Raw genomic sequence first — 21,196 nt, 5'->3', positions numbered from 1 at the left:
CAAAGATCGTAGTCAAAGGCCAAAGGCAAAGACCAAAGCCAAAGGCCAAAGGCAAAGACCAAAGCCCAAAGCCAAAGGCCAAAGCCAAAGGCCAAAGCCAAATGCCAAGGCCAAAGACCAAAAGCCAAATTTCGAAGGCCAAAGCCAGAAGCCAAAGGCCAAAGGCCAAAGCAAAAGGCCAAAGCCAAAGGCCAAAGCCAAAGGCCAAAGCCAAATGCCAAGGCCAAAGGCCAAAAGCCAAATTTCGAAGGCCAAAGCCAGAAGCCAAAGGCCAAAGGCCAAAGCAAAAGGCCAAAGCCAAAGGCCAAAGCCAAAGGCCAAAGCCAAAGGCCAAAGCCAAAGGCCAAAGCCAAAGGCCAAAGCCAAAGGCCAAAGCCAAAGGCCAAAGCCAAAGGCCAAAGCCAAAGGCCAAAGCCAAAGGCCAAAGCCAAAGGCCAAAGCCAAAGGCCAAAGCCAAAGGCCAAAGCCAAAGGCCAAAGCCAAAGGCCAAAGCCAAAGGCCAAAGCCAAAGGCCAAAGCCAAAGGCCAAAGCCAAAGGCCAAAGCCAAAGGCCAAAGCCAAAGGCCAAAGCCAAAGGCCACAGCCAAAGGCCAAAGCCAAAGGCCAAAGCCAAAGGCCAAAGCCAAAAGCCAAAGCCAAAGGCCAAAGCCAAAGGCCAAAGCCAAAGGCCAAAGCAAAAGGCCAAAGGAAAAGGCCAAAGCCAAAGGCGAGGACCACTCGGGAAACTGGCTAAGCGCCAGCATGCTATCGTGATGGACTCTCCAGAGCGAGTCATCGATGTTCGTTGCTGCTAGGCTACGGCAGCTAACCTTGAGGGTGCGATATGCACTAGCCCCTCTCTGAAGCAATACCTTCTTGGTGGTTCCGGAGAGACGTAGAGTTTGGCGACCATAGGACTGTCTTTTAGTGGGTCGAGGAGAGAGTAGTCCTGGCTTCTACCGGCATTGTAGAAGACGGCCTTAACCCCACACTACCCTAACCTTCCTGTTAGGGTGTCTGATGAGCAGATTTATCCCCCTATGGTTTAGAAGAAAAAAAAAAAAAGCCAAAGGCCAAAGCCAAAGGCCAAAGCCAAAGGCCAAAGCCAAAGGCCAAAGCCAAAGGCCAAAGCCAAAGGCCACAGCCAAAGGCCAAAATCAAAGGCCAATGGTCAAAGGTCAAAGGCCAAAGGTCAAAGCCCAAGGGTTAAAGGAAAAAGGCCAAAGCCAAAGATTAAAGCCAAAGACCAAAACCAAATATCATTGCCAAAACCAAAGCTGAAGAGTAAAGTCTAATGTCTTTACCAAAGCACAAAGCTAATCGATAAAACTGCAGTTCAAAGCCAAATGCTGAAGGCCAAAGACCAAAGAGTTCCGAAGTCAAAGGCCAAAGGCCAAAGGCCAAAAGCCAAGCCAAAGGCCAAAGTTCAAAGGCCAACGCCCAAAGGCCAAAGAGCAAAGCTAATGCCAAAGGTCAAAGGCCAAAGCCAAAATCAAAGGCAATAGCCAAAGGCTAAAACCAATGCTAAAGGCCAGAGCCAGAATTGTAGCATGATTGATGCCTAACGACACTCCGTAACCCTCACTTAAAATGACAAACTCCGTCTATCCAAAAAAAAAAACAGAAATAAACCACGCCAAATCAGCTGTTACTAACCCTCGATCAAGGCAGTACACTGGAACCTCTCTTTATGCAATGGGCTGAGGCTAAAGAAAATCAAAAGGGCATAAACAGAGGGAATTTTGTGTATAAATAAAGTCAGGGCTTTAATGAGAAAACTCAGAGCGCGAGAACAGATCTTTCTTCTGCGCATATGAGATGGGGTCAAGGGGGCTCCAGGAAGTTCCCAGAGAGCCTGAAAACAGAGTTTGAAGGGGTTTCAGAGGCGTCCCAGGGGGTTATTTCAGGGGATTTCAGCAGTCTTTTAAGGGTCAGACAAGTTTCGCAGGCGTTTCAATGAGATTTCAGGGGTATTTCAATGCTATCACGGTGGTTCCAAGGGAGTTTTAAGGGGCTTCAGGGGCTATTCAGGGGAGATCTCAGAAGCTTTTAAAGGGTCTCAGAGGCGTCACAAGGGGGTCTTATTCAGAGGCATTCAAAAGAATTTCAGGAACGTAATAAGGGCGTCCCGAAACATTTAAGGAGCTTCAAAGGGTTTTCAGGTACGTTCCAGAAGATTTCTGGAATCTTTCAAAGGCGTTTTAAGAGGCATCAAGGCTATTTCTATTGATTTCGGAGAATTTCAAGGGCGGTTCAATGAGATTACGAAGGTTTCAGAGGCGCTTTAAGGGTTTTCAAAGATATTTATGAAAATATTTCAGGAGTTGAATGGGAATCGGGGGTGTTTCAAACAGGTTTTCGAAGATTTTAGGAGCGTCTTACTAGTATAAAGCGCCCCAGAGGCTCCATTAAGCTCCTCTAAAACCCCGTGTGACTGCCTGAAACGCTCCTAAGACCTCCATACATCTACATGGACCATCCTGGGATCCCCTGAAGTACCCCTGAGACCTCTTGGAACGCTTCTGAGGCTCCGTAAAGCACCCCTAAGATCCCCTACAACTCCCTGAAATCTAAGACCCTCTGGGGACTACATATAGAAAAACTTGTGGTTAGAAGGCACATAACGTTGCTAATTGACAAATTGAGAGATGGGACCCCAGCAACCCTCTGAATCTTTTGAAACGCCCTTGAGACACAAACCTGAGACACAACCATAAGACCCACATGGAACGCCCCTGAGACCCCCTCCCTCTGATATCCCCTGAGACCCTCTGGGAACCCTAAAAACGTCAATAAAACCCTTGGGAATCCTTCGGAATGCCTCTTAGATCCCCTGGAACATTCTCGAAACACCATGAAGCGCTCCTGAGACTTTTTGAGACCCCCATTGGAACGCCATTGGAACTCTCGTGAAACTCCAGAGGACTCCCTAAAATGCTCCGGAGACCTCCTGGTAACCCCCAAAATTCCATAAGACGCCCCTTAAACCTTCGGGTGTCCCCCTGGCATTCTTTTGAACACCCTGAAATTCCTCTGAGACCCCCTGGAACGTCTTTGTAGCTCCATCAAGCAACCACGAGGCCCCGTGAAGCCCCCTAAATTCTCCCGGGATTCCTGAAAAATCCCCTGAAGTGCCCCTGAGACCTCATGGTAACTCATAAAACCTCCTAAAACGCACCTGGACTCCTTGAAGCACTCCTGGAACACCCCTGAGACCCTCTGACACCCAGTGAGAACTCAATTTTGCATCGATGTTCGCAACATCGATGTTTTTATTCCGATTAATCGATTTTTTGGTACCCTCCTGAAATCTTCTGGAACCCCTTTCAACGCCCCTGAGACCCTATGGGATGCCCCTGAGATCTCCAGATACGTGTCTGAGTCTCATAAAACGTCCCTAAGACCTTCTGAGACCCCTCACAGCACCTCTTGGGGCCCCCAGGAATCCCCTTAATGCCAGGAATCCACTGAAACGCCATGAGACCCCAGGAATGCTCCTGAGACCCCATGAGATCCCTTGAAGCAACCTCCCTTTTCTCTCTCCTATAATCGCTTCCGGGTCACCGTTGGGTCCAGTGTTTGAACAATATTCATCATCAGTAATTGTCTCTTCTCCGTTATCCCTTCTAAGGAGCACCACGATGATGCAGTGTACGTTCAGCGTGCCTGTCTGGGTCATATTGACCCTATAATCCTACTAGGGTAAAACGCATCGAAACAAAAAGAAAACCTTGACTGTTTGTTGCACAATTCGTGGTAGGAGTTCCTATCGTATCAACGCGTTTATCGCGAGCGTATTTGTTAGTGACATGGAGACGATCAGCTGTACCGTTGATGGAGGATAAAGTGAAACGTTAATGTAACGGCTTTTTGCGCTTAGATGGTGAGTCCAAATCAAAGTTCAAAGCAAATGTCCAAAGCAAGAGATCAAATGCTAAAAACCTAGGGCCAAAGGCCAAAGGCCAAAGGTCAAAGGTATTCGGCACAAACTTTTTGGCTTTGGATTTAGCTAATATTACGTCAAACTTCAAAACCACAGTTCAAAATCATAGCTAAAAACAACAGCCAAATGGCAATGCCAAAGCCAAGGACCAAAGGTCAAAGGACAAATATCAAAGTTAAAAGCCAAAGCCAGAGGTCGAACCCTAGATCCTAAGTCTTTTTGGTCAAAACCAAGGGACAAAGTTCAAAGTTAAAGGCTAAAGGACAAGGAACAGGGGTCTCCAGTTAGGCTAGTGGTTAAGGCTATGAATTGCCAATCCGGAGACGGCGGCTTCGCTTTCCGTTCCAGTCGGGAAAATTTTCTCGACTCCCTGGGGCATAGTGTATCAGCCACACAATGTACACATTCAAGCAATGGCAGGCGAAGATAGCCCTTCAATAAACCCGTAAACACCCAGGACGATCTACTTTTGGCAGAAATGCAATATCTTCTTTGTTTTTAAATATTTTACACTGGATTTTTTTTATAGTCAAGGGGAATATTTGTGCTCAGAAATGCATGGTATCTCCCCCCTTTTACCAGTAGCCCAAAATACGTGTTTTTTGTATTTTTTTTTTTATAAATTCTACATGTTTTTACTAAATTTTCATCTTTTTTCTAATCATCAATAGATTTCCATGATCCTTGACATGCAATGTATTACTACCCATCATAGTCTGTTGAAGTTTTTATCCCAGAACTATTTTAAGGCCTCCAAAGTACTCCGAAGTTTGTGTCACAAATCCTGAACATAGTTTACGGTGCTCAGAAAGCCTCAAAGCACTCCTAGAATATCCATGGTACATTAATTAGGTGATCTGGGTCATCCAAACTACTCTGGAATTTATTTTCTTAAGATCTACAACATCTACTATCATTTGTGTTCACTCTGTTCATGAAAATTAGTCACGTTGATGTCCATTAGACTTGGCAATGCTACGAGCAACTTGATATTGTGGTAGTTGGACATTCCGTGAAATACAAATGGCCTCCAAAGCAATTTGAAGTTTGGGTTACGATATCTACATACTGTATCATGCTTTAATTGTAAAAAATATTCGTGGGATGTAGTCTATACTGATGATGGAGCCTCAGTGTACAACTGTAATGCTTTTGGTACATTCATAGGGTATTGCAGACTTAACAAAGTATTTGGAATTAGAACCTTCAAGATCTACAGGCTCTACTCTTGTTTCTGATCACTCTGTCGTAATAATTCTTCCACGATTGTGTCTGTAACACCTCGTAATATTGCGAGTATCTCTATGTGTTGCTATTTGGGTGTCCACTGGTATTCAAATAGACCCAATATATTTTGAAGTATGGGTCGCAATATCTGTAAATCTTATGATATTTTTATTGTAGCGAATGTTTGCCGACTATAATCTTCGCTACTCTTAGAGCCTCGGAGTGCAATTCTGATAACTTAGCACCATTCACTTGGTGATCTAGGTCATCCGAATTTTTCTAGAATTAAAACCTTCAAGCTCCACAAGCTCTACTGAATCTCTTTACTTTATCGGTGTAGCTTCTCCAAAAAAAATCTTCAGGAATTCTTCCAAGACTTTCGCCAAGAATTCCTCAAATAATCTTTCCAGGTATTTCTCCAAGTATTCTTGGAAGAATGCTTCCAGGATTTTTTTTCAGAAACTCCTCAAAAATTCTTCCAGCCACAATCACTTGATATCGTTATTCCGCTAGTGACTGATTTGGTTACACGTCGCGAACAAGCGGACACCCACTTTGCATGCCGTATCGTTTGCTTTTGCCAATCCTGTTAAGCTTTATATTCTTGGTGTTAAAATTTTAAATCAGAACAGTGTGTTAGTGCGTTGACTTGTAGTCTTGTGCTTTCCAGAAAACATTGAGAACATTCGTACAACAACTATGTGCGCGGGTGTTGATCGTTTTTGTGGCATGCAATTTTTCAAGCAGTTATCAGCAGCATCCCACATCAAGAGGAACCTGGCTCAGAAAAGACGATCGTCAAATGGATATAAAACGACAAACTTGGTGAGGACGTTTCATGCTTCATATTTCTATATTGTATATTGTATATATTGAACCATATAATTGCAAATATCTCGGAGCGTTTGGTACGGTATGTCCACGCATCCTTCCTCCCCTGTAGATTCGAGAAGTGATTCGATGTTTAACGAAAGTTTATTATAGTCGAAGAATTTCAAAGAATCATCTCTGCGGTAAACGCTACGCAGTAGGCCTGGCCGCTTTGACGCTTGTGTCATGTCTTTGATATGCTGCAAGCATCAATATTGACAAGAAAAATAATTGGGCGTAATCTAACCCGATTATTTTCCAGGATGCTTTCTTGTACTGGCTGCGTATGCGTTAGATTAGATTAGAATAGATTAGAGAAACTCCTCAAAAATTCTACCAGGAGTTCCTCCAAGTATTCTACCAGGAATTCCTACAAGATTCCCTCAAGGAATCAAAACTTCCACCAGAAATTTCTTCAAGAATTTCTCCAGATATCACTCTAAAAATTCTGCCAAGAATTCCTCAAAGAATCCCTATAGGCATTCTTTCAACAATTTCTCCAGGAATTCCTCATAGACTTCAACCAAAAAGTTCTCCAAACATTACTCCAGGAATTCCTCCCAGTGGCGTAGCTAGTAATTTGGGGGCCCGGTGCGGAAGCAAGTTGCTAGGCCCCCATTAAAATCTACATAGTATGTACATATTTTACAATGATAAATCTATACATTTAACTGTCGAATAATCTCACTGTTATATTTTGTACAAAACTTTGAAAAAATCTCGCTTTTTGTACTCAGTATTCTAGTGATGCTGGCAGTGATGGCCAAAGGAGGGTTAAAAATTATCCATCTTTTCTTATTTTCTGTTTTCCTTTATGATTTTTTTCGGGAGCGCGAGATTTTTTTATAAGAATTATGCTGAAAATGTTTTAACAATGTATTTAGAAATTGCACCAAATAATCATTTATAAACGCTTTCAAAGATTGTTTTACTTTTTTCTTTAAGAAATTTTTCTTGAAGAATAATTTGTATTCAAGAAACTTTTAAGTTGTAAATGCAAGGATATCATTCAGTACTCCTTTAAAAGCACTCCTTCAGGAATGATATTATTATAATTAGCCTTATTAATGAGGCTTTCAGTCCCTTGGCTGGTTCACCTCAGACATGCAGGAATGTTTTCAAAATACTACAGAGTAATTCAAAAGATTCTTGCAAAGGCTTCATCGAGTATTTCTCGAAATATTAGTTCAAGAATGTTCTGAGGATTCATCTAGAAGATCATCTAAAGAATTCTTTCAAAATTCCAGAAAAAAATACTACAAAAATCAACAATGATTCATTTAGAACCAGATGTTCTTCCAAGAAATTACATCGGGATTCCCTCAGAGGAAGAGAAGCCCTTTTAGGGTTTCTTTAAACATTCTTCCGTTTCTTTCAGAGAATCCCCTTAATATTCCTTTGGTGATTTTCCATAGATTCTTCAAGTATTTCTCAATTCTTCCCTCAAATAACTCTTTTAGATATTTCTCGAATAATTAAACTTGGAATTTCCTCAAGCATTCATCACTTATCTTAGTGTCCTATTAAAGATTTCTTAAGAATTACTTCCTAAGATTACTTCAGAAATCCCACCAAAAATTCCCTTTTCAAAAAAAAAATCTTCAAGGATTCTTCAAGAAGTTTCTCTAAGGTTTTACTAAGAGATTCATCATAGGATTTCTCAATTAATTAAACAAAATCTCCAAGGATTCCTACTGAAGAAATTGAATTAATTAAACTAAATTAATTAAATTAAATTTTTAGATGGACTTCTGTAGGAGTTTTATAGGAATTCTTTCGAAAAATCCTTCTGGATTTCCTCTAACGAATTTTTCAATATCCATCATTTCTAGGAGTTTTCTCAAGGGCTCCTTCAGGAATTTCTGCTAGTATTCCTCTGGGCACTCTTCAAAAAAAATTATATTTCTCCAGAATTTATGATTGATTCCTCCAGAATTATTACGTTATGTGGAGCGGACCTGGTGTGATGGTTAGAACAGTTGACTATCACGCCGAGGACCTGGGATCGAATCACACATCACACATAACAAATATACAAAAATAAGAAACAGAACAAAAACGCTTCATTCCATTGTTTTGAGTGGGATAAAAATGGCAGCGTAAATGGCTAAATAGTTAAGAAACAGATATCCTATCTTCATTTCATTTCATTTATTTAGTTCACATCAAATTCATGATAATACTGAATCAACAATTTGCCGCCATAATACTCGATTTGCAGCTGCAGCTCTCCATCCTCGGTCACGCCCAACACTCGCCAGATCACGCTCCACCTGGTCCGCCCATCGTGCTCTCTGCGCTCCACGCCTTCTTGTACCAACCGGATGGTTAGCAAACACCAACTTTGCAGGGTTGTTGTCCGGCATTCTTGCAACATGCCCTGCCCACCGTATCCTTCCTGCTTTGGCCACTTTCTGGATACTGTGTTCGCCGTAAAGTGCAGCGAGCTCGTGGTTCATCCTTCTCCGCCACACACCATTCTCCTGCACACCGCCGAAGATCGTCCTTAGCACCCGTCGCTCGAAAACTCCGAGTGCTTGCAGGTCCTCCTCGAGCATCGTCCATGTCTCGTGTCCGTAGAGAACCACCGGTCTTATTAGCGTCTTGTACATGGTACATTTGGTGCGGGGGTGAATCTTTTTTGACCGCAGTTTCTTCTGGAGCTCATAATAGGCACGACTTCCACTGATGATGCGCCTTCGTATTTCACGGCTCACGTTATTGTCAGCCGTTAGCAAGGAACCGAGGTAGACGAATTCTTCTACCACCTCGAAAGTATCCCCGTCTATCGTAACATTGCTGCCAAGGCTTGTCCTGTCTCGCTCAGTCCCACCTACCAGCATGTACTTTGTCTTAGCCGCATTCACCACCAGTCCGACCTTTGCTGCTTCACGTTTCAGGCGGGTGTACTGTTCTGCCACCGTTCCAAATGTTCTGGCAATAATATCCATGTCATCCGCAAAACAGACAAATTGGCCGGATTTCGTGAAGATGGTACCCCGTCTGTTGAGCCCGGCTCGTCGCATAACACCTTCCAGGGCGATGTTGAATAGTAGGCAGGAAAGTCCATCACCTTGTCGCAGTCCCCGTTGAGATTCAAATGAACTGGATAGTTCACCCGAAATCCCTACGCTGTTCTGCACACCGTCCATCGTTGCTCTTATCAGTCTAGTCAGCTTCCCGGGAAAGCTGTTCTCGTCCATAATTTTCCATAGCTCTGTGCGGTCGATACTGTCGTATGCCGCTTTGAAGTCGATGAACAGGTGATGCGTTGGGACCTGGTATTCACGGCATTTCTGGAGGATTTGCCGTACGGTGAAGATCTGGTCCGTTGTCGACCGGCCGCCGATGAAACCGGCTTGGTAACTTCCCACGAACTCATTTACTTTAGGTGAAAGACGACGGAAGATGATCTGGGATAGCACTTTGTAGGCGGCATTCAAAACGGTGATTGCTCGAAAGTTCTCACACATTAACTTGTCGCCTTTCTTGTGGATGGGACAGATTATCCCTTCCTTCCACTCCTCCGGTAGCTGTTCAGTTTCCCAGATCTTGACTACTAACTGGTGCAGACAGGTGGCCAACTTTTCCGGGCCCATCTTGATGAGTTCTGCTGCGATGCCGTCCTTACCAGCCGCTTTGTTGTTTTTGAGCTGGTGGATGGCCTCCTTAACTTCCCTCAGCGTGGGAGTTGGTTCGTTCCCGTCCTCTGCTGCACCAACATAGTCATTTCCTCCGCTGCCTTGGTCCTCCGTGCCTACATTCTCTTCGCCATTCAGGTGCTCGTCGAAGTGCTGCTTCCACCTTTCGATCACCTCACGTTTGTCCGTCAGGAGGCTCCCTTCCTTATCCCTACATATTTCGGCTTGCGGCACGTAGCCTTTGCGGGATGCGTTGAGCTTCTGGTAGAACTTGCGTGTTTCCTGTGAACAGCACAGCAGTTCCATTTCCTCGCATTCCGCTTCTTCCAGGCGGCGCTTTTTCTCCTGGAAGAGACGGGTCTGCTGCTTCCGCTTCTGTCTGTATCGCTCCACATTCTGTCGGGTTCCATGCTGCAGCATTACCGCCCGCGCTGCATCCTTCTCCTCCAGAACCGCTCTGCACTCCTCGTCGAACCAATCGTTTCGTCGACTCCGTTCTACGTACCCGATAGTGCTCTCGGCTGCGTTGTTGATGGCTGCTTTCACTGTACTCCAGCAGTCCTCTAGAGGGGCCACATCGAGCACACCCTCGTCCGGCAACGCTGCCTCGAGATTCTGCGCGTATGCGGTGGCGACATCCGGTTGCTTCAGTCGCTCTAGATCGTACCGGGGCGGCCGCCGGTAATGTACATTGTTAATAACGGAGAGTTTTGGGCGCAGTTTAACCATCACCAGGTAGTGATCGGAGTCGATATTAGCGCCACGATAGGTCCTGACGTCGATAATGTCGGAGAAGTGCCGTCCATCAATCAGAACGTGGTCGATTTGCGATTCCGCTTGTTGTGGTGATCTCCAGGTGTAACGATACGGGAGGCTGTGCTGGAAGAAGGTGCTACGAATGGCCATGTTCTTGGAGGTGGCGAAATCGATGAGGCGTAGGCCATTTTCGTTCGTCAGCTGGTGGGCGTTGAACTTTCCAATCGTCGGTCTGAATTCCTCCTCCTGGCCTACCTGAGCGTTTAGATCCCCTATGATGATCTTGACGTCGTGGTTTGGGCAGCGGTCGTACTCGCGTTCGAGCTGCGTGTAAAATGCGTCTTTGTCATCATCAGTGCTTCCGGAGTGAGGGCCGTGCACGTTTATTATGCTAATGTTGAAGAATCGGCCCTTGATCCTCAGCCTGCACATTCTTTCGTCGATCGGCCACCAACCGATCACGCGCCTCTGCATGTCGCCCATCACTATAAAAGCTGTTCCCAGCTCACGTGTGTTGCCGCAACTCTGGTAGATGGTATGATTACCTCTAAACGTTCGCACCATAGATCCTGTCCAACACACCTCCTGCAGCGCTACAATTCCGAACCCGCGGTCCTTCAGTATATCGGCGAGTATGCGGGTGCTCCCGATGAAGTTGAGAGATCTGCAGTTCCACGTACCGAGCTTCCAATCGCAAGTCCCTTTTCGTCGCTGTGGTCGTCGCCATTGGTATCGGTTCGCATTCTTCTCTTGTTGATTTTCCGGTGCTAGTCTTTTTTACGGCTGGCTCGCAGGGCCTATCTTATCAAAAGAAATAACTTCTCCAGAAGTATCTCCAAGGATTTAGGAAATGTTCTAAGGTTATTCAAAATTCTAAAGGATTTCCTTTAAGGCAGCCTTTAGAAATTGCTCCCAAAATTCCTTCAGGATTTTTTCCAGAGATTTCTTTAGTAATTCTCTTGCGATTTGCCCGAAAATTCGTTCAGATTTTATTCAAGTATTGTCTTAGAGTTTCTTCAATTGATTTCATTCATTCATTTCTATACAGATTTTTCCAGGTATTTTACAAATAATTTTGTACAAGAAATCTTTTGGGGTCTTTTTATGCAAGGATTTCTTCATGTATTTATTTAATTACTACTGCAAGGGTTTTCCGGAGATTCTTACACAAATTCCTCCAAGAATTTCCATAGGAATTCCTCCAGGGGATGCATTGAGTGTTTTTGCTAGATTTTTTTTAGAAATTCCTCCAATGAATACTTTAGAAACTCAAAAAAAAAACAAAAGAATTCTTTCAATTCTCACAGAAATTCCTCCTAGAAATTCTATAGAAATTTCTTCATACATTTTTAGGAAATTGTTTGTGATCTCTTCTGGTAATCATCTTAATTTTTTGTAAATTCTTTTGGTAATTCTCTTGAGATTTTTCTCGGTCGTTCCGTTGTAAATTCGTGGATTTATTTTTTATTTGCAAAGATGTATCTCATAAAACATCAAAAGTAATAATAGACGAAATTTAATAAAGAATTATCAGAAGAAATTTACAGAGGAATTACCAAAGAAGCTTTTAAAAGTTGCCACTTAAATTTACAAACGAATCGACTAATTAATTTTCAAAGTACCTGTATGTGTCTCTGACAGGTTTTGGGCCGCTGAATCCGAATCCGGGCTCAGATTTGTTTCAGGACGCCACAATTTTGAGCTATTCTTCAATTTATAGGGCAAAATATGGGCTTTTTTGACTGCAAGCCGTTAAACATGGAAATATTTTTTTTAAGCAATTAAAAGGTAAAATGGTCAATTGACATCTAAATTTACGACTCACGCAAAATATTTCGTTTTATTAAATTAAATTTGAAAGATTTAAGCATTTTATATTAATATGTAAACTTGCATGCAATTTTTGGAGGGTGGTTTGTATCGTACCTAACATAACCGCGGCCCAAAATCTGTCAGAGACACATTAGTTTGCTCTTGAGACAGTCCAAAAGTTAATTTTTGTTACGCTGTGCTACTGAAAGAATTACAATAGTAATTGTCAGGTATATGAGCAAAGGGACTGCTGGTAGAACTTTTAGAGAAATTGCTGCATCCCGTGATAAATTTCCAAACCCAAAGAATTTCAAAAAGTTCTGTCAAAAATATTTTCAAAAATAATAACCTAATTCAACTTTGAATATTATTGCCGAGAAATTCCAAAAGAGTTATGCCGAAACATTTGCAGAGAAAATTCCAAGAATACTCTTATAGGAACTTTCGAATCAAATCCAATCAAAGCATTTCCCAAGAATTTACCAAAAAAAAACCGCCAAAAGATTTTTGAAAGTTTTTTTCAGTTAACTCACAGAAAACTCGCCGAATAAATTACCAAAAAAAAAATGCCAAATTAATTACCCAATCAATTCCCGTAGGGATTAGCATAGAAGTTTCCAGAAAAATGTTAAAGTTATTCCGAAAGTTATTACCAGAGGTTTTTTCAAACGAATTATCAAAAAAAAGTCAGTGAAAAGTTGCAGACGGAATTCCCAACAGAATTTTCGTAGAAATAGAAATCTAAAGAAGTTCGTAGAAATAAAAATCAGAAGCCATTTTTGTAGCATTTCTGAGAATTGGTTGAAGAAGTTTCCAAAAGAAATGCCTAACAATTAATCAAATATATCGTCAATGGAAATTTTCAGAGCAATAGCCGAATGGATTCTCAAATTAATGTTTAAAGATATTCCTTAACGAATCTGTAACGGGTTTCCGAATTAATTACTGAAAAAGATAAAAAAATCCGAAGAAATACTTCAAAAATTGTAATAAATGATGTAAACATTCTCACAGGATTTGCTCCAAGAGATTCTACTGCAATTCCTCAATAAATCCTTTAGGAATTCTTCCAAGGTTTTTATCAGCTTTTTTTCTATTGATACCTTTAACGGTTTCTTTAGCGATTACACCAGTTTCGTCCGGATTTCTTTCACGAAACTTGTAACGAAATGTTTCTAACGATTTCATCAATATTTTTTTCTCAAGTGCGGAGCTCCAAGAACTCTTTCTTGGATATCTTTTACGATTCATCTGGGAAATACTTCAAGGACTTCTTTACAAATTCTTCGAAGATTTTCTGCGAAAGTTGCAACAGCGATTTCTTAGGAAACTTCTTCTTCAATTCTTTGAAGTATTTTCTTCAGTATTATGTAATCCCAAGAACTCTATAAAGAGTTTCTTAAAGATATCCACGAACGATTCGCACATACTTTGGAGTTCCTTCAAGATTTTTTAAGAAACTTCTTCAAGGGTTCTTTTTGCACTGCCTCATACGATTTTTCTTGGAAGTCCTTTCAAGGATTTCTTAAGAATTTGTTCAAGCATTTCTTTAGTAATCATACCTGCAGGGATTTCCTCATAAATTCCTCTAATAATTTCTGTAGAAAATCATTCAAAGATTCCTTAGGCAATGTTTTTGAGTCCTTTTTCACAATTCGTTCAAGAATCTTTTAAGAAATTCCAGTAAAAATTTAATCTTTTCAACAAGGATTTTGTTTTTCAAGTTACGTATAAAGATTCGTTCATGGATTTCTCGAAGTTTTTCTTCAGATAATCCTACAAGGATGGACACATTCATCCCTAAAGAATTCCTACACAAATTTCCTCAGGGGGTCTTACATAAATTCACCCAAGGCCTCCTGCGGAAATTCTTTTGAAGATTGTTTTTTTTTTTATTTGCACCAAAGAATTTGGAACTCTTTGGGGTTTCCGTCATTGATTTCTTAAGAAATTATCTAGGCATTTCATAATTAGTTCTTCCAAAAATTGCTTACAGATTTTTTTCAGGAATCCTTTACTCATAGTACTCCTAGTACTTGTAGTACTACTTCATAGTACTGTAGTAATCCTTCCAGAACATCATCAAATATACCTCCAAAATCAACCCAATGATTCTTTCCTAATACATCTTAGAAATCATCTAGGCGATTCTTAAAGATTTTTGCCTTTCTCGTACACTAAGTGTACTGGAAAGGCTATATGTTCACTCCAAAAATGACTTTTTGATAGAAGGCCCGGAGGGTCGAGTCACATATACCAATCAACTCAGCTCGACGAATTGAGGTGATGTCTGTGTGTGTGTATGTATGTGTGTGTGTGTGTGTATGTATGTGTGTGTGTATGTGTGTGTACAAAAAAAACTCACATCACTTTTTGGCAGTAAACCTCAACCGATTTTAATGACCAACGGTTCATTCGACGCGGAATCTGGCCCCATTGTTTCCTATTGAAAATGGTTCGAATCGGTCCAGCCGTTCCGGAGTTATGGCCATTTAGGTGTTCCGGATCGGTACCCCAGGAAGGGGCCAGATATGAAAACGATACAAACCCATTCATGCGACGCATCAAACCGCGGCACTTTCGAAAACATGATGGACGGTAAACAGGAAAATAGTCTCGGACCATATCTGAACCGGTAGTGTTCCGGAACCGGTTCCGGGTGACCCGCCGGAAGTGGCCAAATATGAAAGTGAACCAAACCCATACATGCGACACATCAAACAGCGGATTTTTCGATAAGCTGATAAACAGTAGGCAGGAAAACATTCTCAGACCATATTTGAACCGGTAGTATTCTGGAACCGGTTCTGGGTGTTCCGCCGGAAGTGGCTAAAAATGAAAGTGAACCAAACCCATGCATGCGATACATCAAACAGCGGCTTTTTCGATAGCCTGATGAACAGTAGGTAGGAAAATATTCTCGGACCATATATGAATCGGTAGTGTTCCGGAACCGGTTCCTGGTGACCCGCCGGAAGTGGCCAAATATGAAAGTGAACCAAACCCATACATGCGACACATCAAACAGCGGATTTTTCGATAACCTGATAAAAATTAGGCAGGAAAACATTCTCAGACCATATTTGAACCGGTAGTATTCTGGAACCGGTTCTGGGTGTTCCGCCGGAAGTGGCTAAAAATGAAAGTGAACCAAACCCATGCATGCGATACATCAAACAGCGGCTTTTTCGATAGCCTGATGAACAGTAGGTAGGAAAATATTCTCGGACCATATATGAATCGGTAGTGTTCCGGAACCGGTTCCTGGTGACCCGCGGGAAGTGGCCAAATATGAAAGTGAACCAAACCCATACATGCGACACATCAAACAGCGGATTTTTCGATAACCTGATAAAAATTAGGCAGGAAAACATTCTCAGACCATATTTGAACCGGTAGTATTCTGGAACCGGTTCTGGGTGTTCCGCCGGAAGTGGCTAAAAATGAAAGTGAACCAAACCCATGCATGCGATACATCAAACAGCGGCTTTTTCGATAGCCTGATGAACAGTAGGTAGGAAAATATTCTCGGACCATATATGAATCGGTAGTGTTCCGGAACCGGTTCCTGGTGACCCGCGGGAAGTGGCCAAATATGAAAGTGAACCAAACCCATACATGCGACACATCAAACAGTGGATTTTTCGATAACCTGATAAAAATTAGGCAGGAAAACATTCTCAGACAATATCTGAACCGGTAGTATGCCGGAACCGGTTCTGGGTGTTCCGCCGAAAGTGGCCAAATATGAAAGTAAACCAAACCCATGCATGCGATACATCAAACAGCGGCTTTTTCGATAGCCTGATGAACAGTAGGTAGGAAAATATTCTCGGACCATATATGAATCGGTAGTGTTCCGGAACCGGTTCCTGGTGACCCGCGAGAAGTGGCCAAATATGAAAGTGAACCAAACCCACACATGCGACACATCAAACAGCGGATTTTTCGATAACCTGATAAAAATTAGGCAGGAAAACATTCTCAGACAATATCTGAACCGGTAGTATGCCGGAACCGGTTCTGGGTGTTCCGCCGAAAGTGGCCAAATATGAAAGTAAACCAAACCCATGCATGCGATACATCAAACAGCGGCTTTTTTGATAGCCTGATTAACAGTAGGCAGGAAAACATTCTCAGACCATATCGGAACCGGTAGTGTTGCAGAACCGGTTCCAGATGTCACGCCGGAAGTAGCCAAGTACAAAAGTTAACCAAAACCTTACATGCGACGCATCAAATCGCAAGCTCTTCAGGCAACCTGATAAACGGTTAATAAAAGAAAATAGTTTCAGATCATATTTGGAACAACCGATAGAGTTCCGGAACCGGTTCCGGGTGTCCCGCTGGAAGTGGTCAAATGTAGTAGAGATCAAAACCCATGCCTGCGGCACATTAAACAGCGACTTTTTGAATAACGTGATGGACGATTAGCCAGAAAATAGGCTCAGACCACAACGAAGATCTTTATAAAGGCTACCGATAGTGTTCCGGGACCGATCTAGGGTGTCCAGCCGGAAGCATGCGACACATCAAACCGCGGTCTTTTTTAAACCATGAGGAACGATTGCATTGGGTGCTTCCTAGGGTGCTTCGCAGGAACTACAAAAATGAACAAAGTCAATGCAAGCGATAAATATGTGTAAGAGAACAAAATCTTGACTGAACTAAGGCCACATACATACAGACGTCTTACTCTACTCACTCTCCATTGGAGAGTGAGTAGCAGTGCTGCAATTTTTCGACAGGCCTTTATGATAGCGATATTTTGCTTTTTTTCATTTTCTTCGTTTTGTTTTTCCTGTCAATGTTGCTTTCCGATCAGCATCACGGGAGCGAAATGAAATAGGTACTCACACTCACATGCAGCGTGCTGAAAGCGAGAGCTTACCGGGCTAAATTTCCATTCAATTTTCTGTATTTGAGTGTTTTTACCCGTGGTATTGTATAGGGCACTCACTCTCACAAGTCACCGCTTGAGACGAATGGCCTGTCAGCATGAGTAGTGTGTGAATGATTGGGAATTGACCTTGTTGGGTTGCTCACGAATGGAGCTCTCGGACTCTGTCAGTTCTCACATCGAGGAACTGAAAACGACCGCCGCAGTCATTCATTTTCGGCTGAAAAACAGGCACTGACACTGATATTTTGCAGGACTGCTCTCCATCGTCCTTGTTTTCAACAGTTGAATCAAATATTAATCGTTTTTGCTCGTTTGACGTCTACTCACTACCAACATCAAGCCAGCAGCGGCTTGTGAAACGCAACCTGATTTGATCCAATAATCGATATTGAGAAGTATCTACTTTTATTAGCTCACCGGAACAAGACATACATCACCGTGCCTGTCCAAATTACATACATGTCCAAATTATATTTTTTACCCTAATCGTCTTGATGATGATCGGTCTTCAGTGATAGTGAAGGTGCTCAGGCAGTCAACTGAAAACTCTGATATTTTTCAGCTCTGTCTATACGTTTAACGTAACATCGGAATATGTTCAATTATTAAGTTTCTCAATTTTATTAAAATTATTGCTTTTCTAAATAAGGTATTCTCAGGATTCAGGAACAGTTCGCATTACGTCGACGGAAATATCATGCTTCGGAATGATGGCCCATGCACAGAAACTAACTAAACAAAGCAATAATCGAAGATTCCAAAAACAGGGACTGAATTCTAGACCGTCTGATAGGTAGGAGATTGTCCGCATCACGACGGTTTCCAACCGAACGGACTCAATAAATACCAAAACTTCCGTGTGACATTTTTAAGTTAATCAAGGCCATCTTGACTAGGAAACCTTGACCGATTGAACCCTTGAAAAGTCCCCATACGGACCGAAACGTCGGAAAAAATCATTACCTATGGTTTTCGATTCCCCCAAAAGGCTGAAGCCAACATTGTGAAGCAAAATCATCCCAGTCGTATCCCAACCAAGGAAAGATCATGAGTACATGTTCGACGAGAAAGGCATTATCACCACTAGGTGGATTTATCTGGGTTTTTTTAGAAATTTCTACAAAAAATCCGGCAGACATTTCTACAAGAGTTCCTTCGGGGTGTAAAGAATTAGCATTAAGTTAAAATTCACAAATACAAAGAAATAAAAAAAAAAGTTCCTTCGGGAATACATTCAAATTTCTTTGGAAAATCTCCCAAGGATCCATTCGGGTATGGCTTAAAAAATCTCAAAAAATCATCAAATATGTTTTCCATGAGGAACTACTGCAAGATTCCTTCTTGAAGAAATCTTCAAAATCATTCTTGGAGAAATTCCTTGAGGTCCATCTGAAGGATTTCTTGAAGAGTTTCATGATATAACCCTTGAATGACTTTATGAACGGTTCCGAAATGGTATTTCTGAACGACTGCTTGAAGAAATTCTTACAAAAAATCCTAAAGGAATTCCTGAAGGATTTCTTGATATTTGTTTGAAGAAACTCTTGAAGAAATGTCAGGAGGAGTTCCTGAAGCAATCATTCTAAGTATTCATAAACCAATGCTTAGAAAGTTTTCTTAAGCAATCCCTGTAAAAAGTTCTGAAGTAAATCATAGAGGAATTTTTGTAGAAGTCTTTGGAGTAACTGCCTGATATATCGAAAAATATATTCTTGCCCAAAGGAATTCCCGCAGAAACCCTTCAAGAACGTAACATGCGTTCAGTTCATAATTTTGATAAATGGGGCCCCTGAATTTCAGTTGCTACTTATGCTAAATCAACACCTATGTTTGGTTCTGTGGTTAGGATATCAGGGACATTTTCATAATGCTTATGAATTATACTTCCATATCGGTACTGAATATCGTAAAATTCAATTTTGATTTCGAACACATTTTTTATTGTATTTTGGGGCTCCTGCAGGTGCAAAGAGTAGTCATCAAATTAATATAAACAAAACTAACGAAACTACATGAATAAAGTGTGTACATTTATAATTGTTAATAATAGAACATCTGTGTTCCCAATTCCAAAAACTCTTGATAATCACGAAGAGGCCCCTACATACCTATCAGCAGATCGGTAAGTATTTAACTTATACTTATACATATGTAGGAATCTTTCGCTAATCACAGAACTTTATTCAAACTGGGCCCCCGAATTCAGGGGGCCTCCAAATCAAGGAAGGTTTATAACACTAGACCTGCCCTGATTTGGAGGCCCCCTAGGTTCGGGGGCCCGGTGCGGACCGCACCCTCCGCCCCCCCCCTTGCTACGCCACTGAATTCCTCCAAGAGTTTCTCCAGGAATTCATCAAGAATTTCTCCAGTAATCCGCAGGTAATCGCCCAGAAATTCTTACAAAATTACTCCACAGATTTATCCGAGATTACTTTCAGGTATTTCTCCAGAAATTCCACCGGGAGTTCGTGAAGAAGTTTTTCAAGGAATTCCACAGAAATTACTTCAAGAAATTCTTAAGGAATTCCTCCATGGATTTTTTAGGAAATTTCAAGAGTACCCTCAGAAATTTCTTCATGAATACCTCCAGGATCCTTTAGGAAACCTTTAGTAATCCCACAACAAAATACTCTTGAGATTACTCTAAGAATTCGTACGAAGATTCCTTCAGAGATATCCTCAGAAATTCCTCCAGAAGTTCTTAAAGAATTTCGGCAAAATTCCTCACAAAATTACTCAAGGAACTCCTTCAGGAATTTCTCCAGGAACTCAGTCAGGAATTCCTTTATCAATTCTTCCTCGAATGCCACCGGGAAGTTCTTCAGGAATTCCTCTTATAATATCTTCAGGAATTCCCCCCAAGAATTCCTCCAGGAATTCCACCAATAATTTCCAAGAAATTTCTCCAAGAATTCATCAATTATTTCCTCCAAGTCATCTTCCTAGAATTCTTTCATGAATCCTTCCAGGAACTCCTCCAAAAAGCCCTACAGGACCTTTACCAAGAATTAAACAAGGATCCTTCTATGACTTCTGCCAAGAATCCCTTCAGGAATTTCTCCAGAAATTCCTCCAAGGATTTTTTCCAAGAAATTCCTTCGATAATTCATCCAAAAAATCTACCACCAATTTTTTCATGAATACCTCAAAGATTCTTCAGGAAACCTTCAGGAATTCCTCAAGAAAATACTCCTGGGACAACTCCAGGCATTCCTCCGAGGAACTGCTCCGAGACTTCTCCAGAAATTTCTCCAAAATTTCCTTCAGGATTTTTTCCAAGATTTTTTTCAGTTATTCCTTAAAAAAACTTCTGCTAAGAATTTCTCCAAGAATCCGTCCCGAAAATTCCTTCAGAAATTCTCTCAGGAATTCTGACAGTACACGCTCAAAAAACCGTTTTGATAATCGTGAACAAACAAACGCAAATATGAGAACAAGCAAATATACACCGTAAACTGGAACTAGTTCCAGCTGTCAATACGGGCGTTCTAGAGAACGTGAAATCTAGTTCACGGTGTACATTTCGTATTGTTGTTATCGTTGCTATGCATAGTTCCCGTTTGTTCCCGTTGCCGTGATTGGGAGTGCACGTATATCGGAACGGATTTTTTTGCGTGTAACTCCGTTAAGAATTTCTCCAAAACCTACTCCAATGCTTCTGTCGGAAATTCCTCCAAGAATCCCTCCAGGAATTTGGGCAGGGATTCCTCTATAAATTACTCTAGGAATACCTCTAGGGATTTTTCAATAAATACCTTCACGAATTCTTTCAGGAAATCTTTGTGAAATTCCTCCACAATTGCCTAAAGGAAATTCCTCAGGGATTCCATCAAGAAATCATCCAAGAACTCCTCCAGTAATTCCTCCAACAATCCAGAATTCCTGCCAGAATTCCCTCCCATGAATTACTTCAGGAATACCTTTAAGACTTGTTTCAAGAATTCCACCCAGATTTTCTCCAGGAATTCCTTGAAAAATTCTTTCTAAAAATTTATTCAAGAATTCCTACAAGAACTCTACCAGGAATTTGTCTAAGAATTTCTTGAACAAATTTCTGTATAAAAT

At 41.7% G+C, this 21,196-nt stretch overlaps 1 protein-coding gene across 1 annotated transcript in view; it reads left to right on the top strand.

The window, feature by feature from the left end:
• LOC134291037 (nucleolar protein dao-5-like) overlaps nucleotides 1-5,362 on the top strand; it is a 14,433-nt gene extending 9,071 nt beyond the window's left edge. The window contains exons 2-3 of the mRNA XM_062858296.1: nucleotides 6-706; nucleotides 5,327-5,362. Coding sequence (XP_062714280.1) covers nucleotides 6-706; nucleotides 5,327-5,362 — 737 coding nt within the window. The remainder of the gene's footprint in view (nucleotides 1-5; nucleotides 707-5,326) is intronic.
• Nucleotides 5,363-21,196: the final 15,834 nt, after the last annotated feature.

This window comes from Aedes albopictus, chromosome 3 (genome assembly GCF_035046485.1).
Source record: "Aedes albopictus strain Foshan chromosome 3, AalbF5, whole genome shotgun sequence".
In the NCBI taxonomy this organism is placed as follows: domain Eukaryota; kingdom Metazoa; phylum Arthropoda; class Insecta; order Diptera; family Culicidae; genus Aedes; species Aedes albopictus.
The sequence above is the reverse complement of the archived record's forward strand: the minus strand, read 5'-3'. Positions and strand labels throughout refer to the sequence as shown.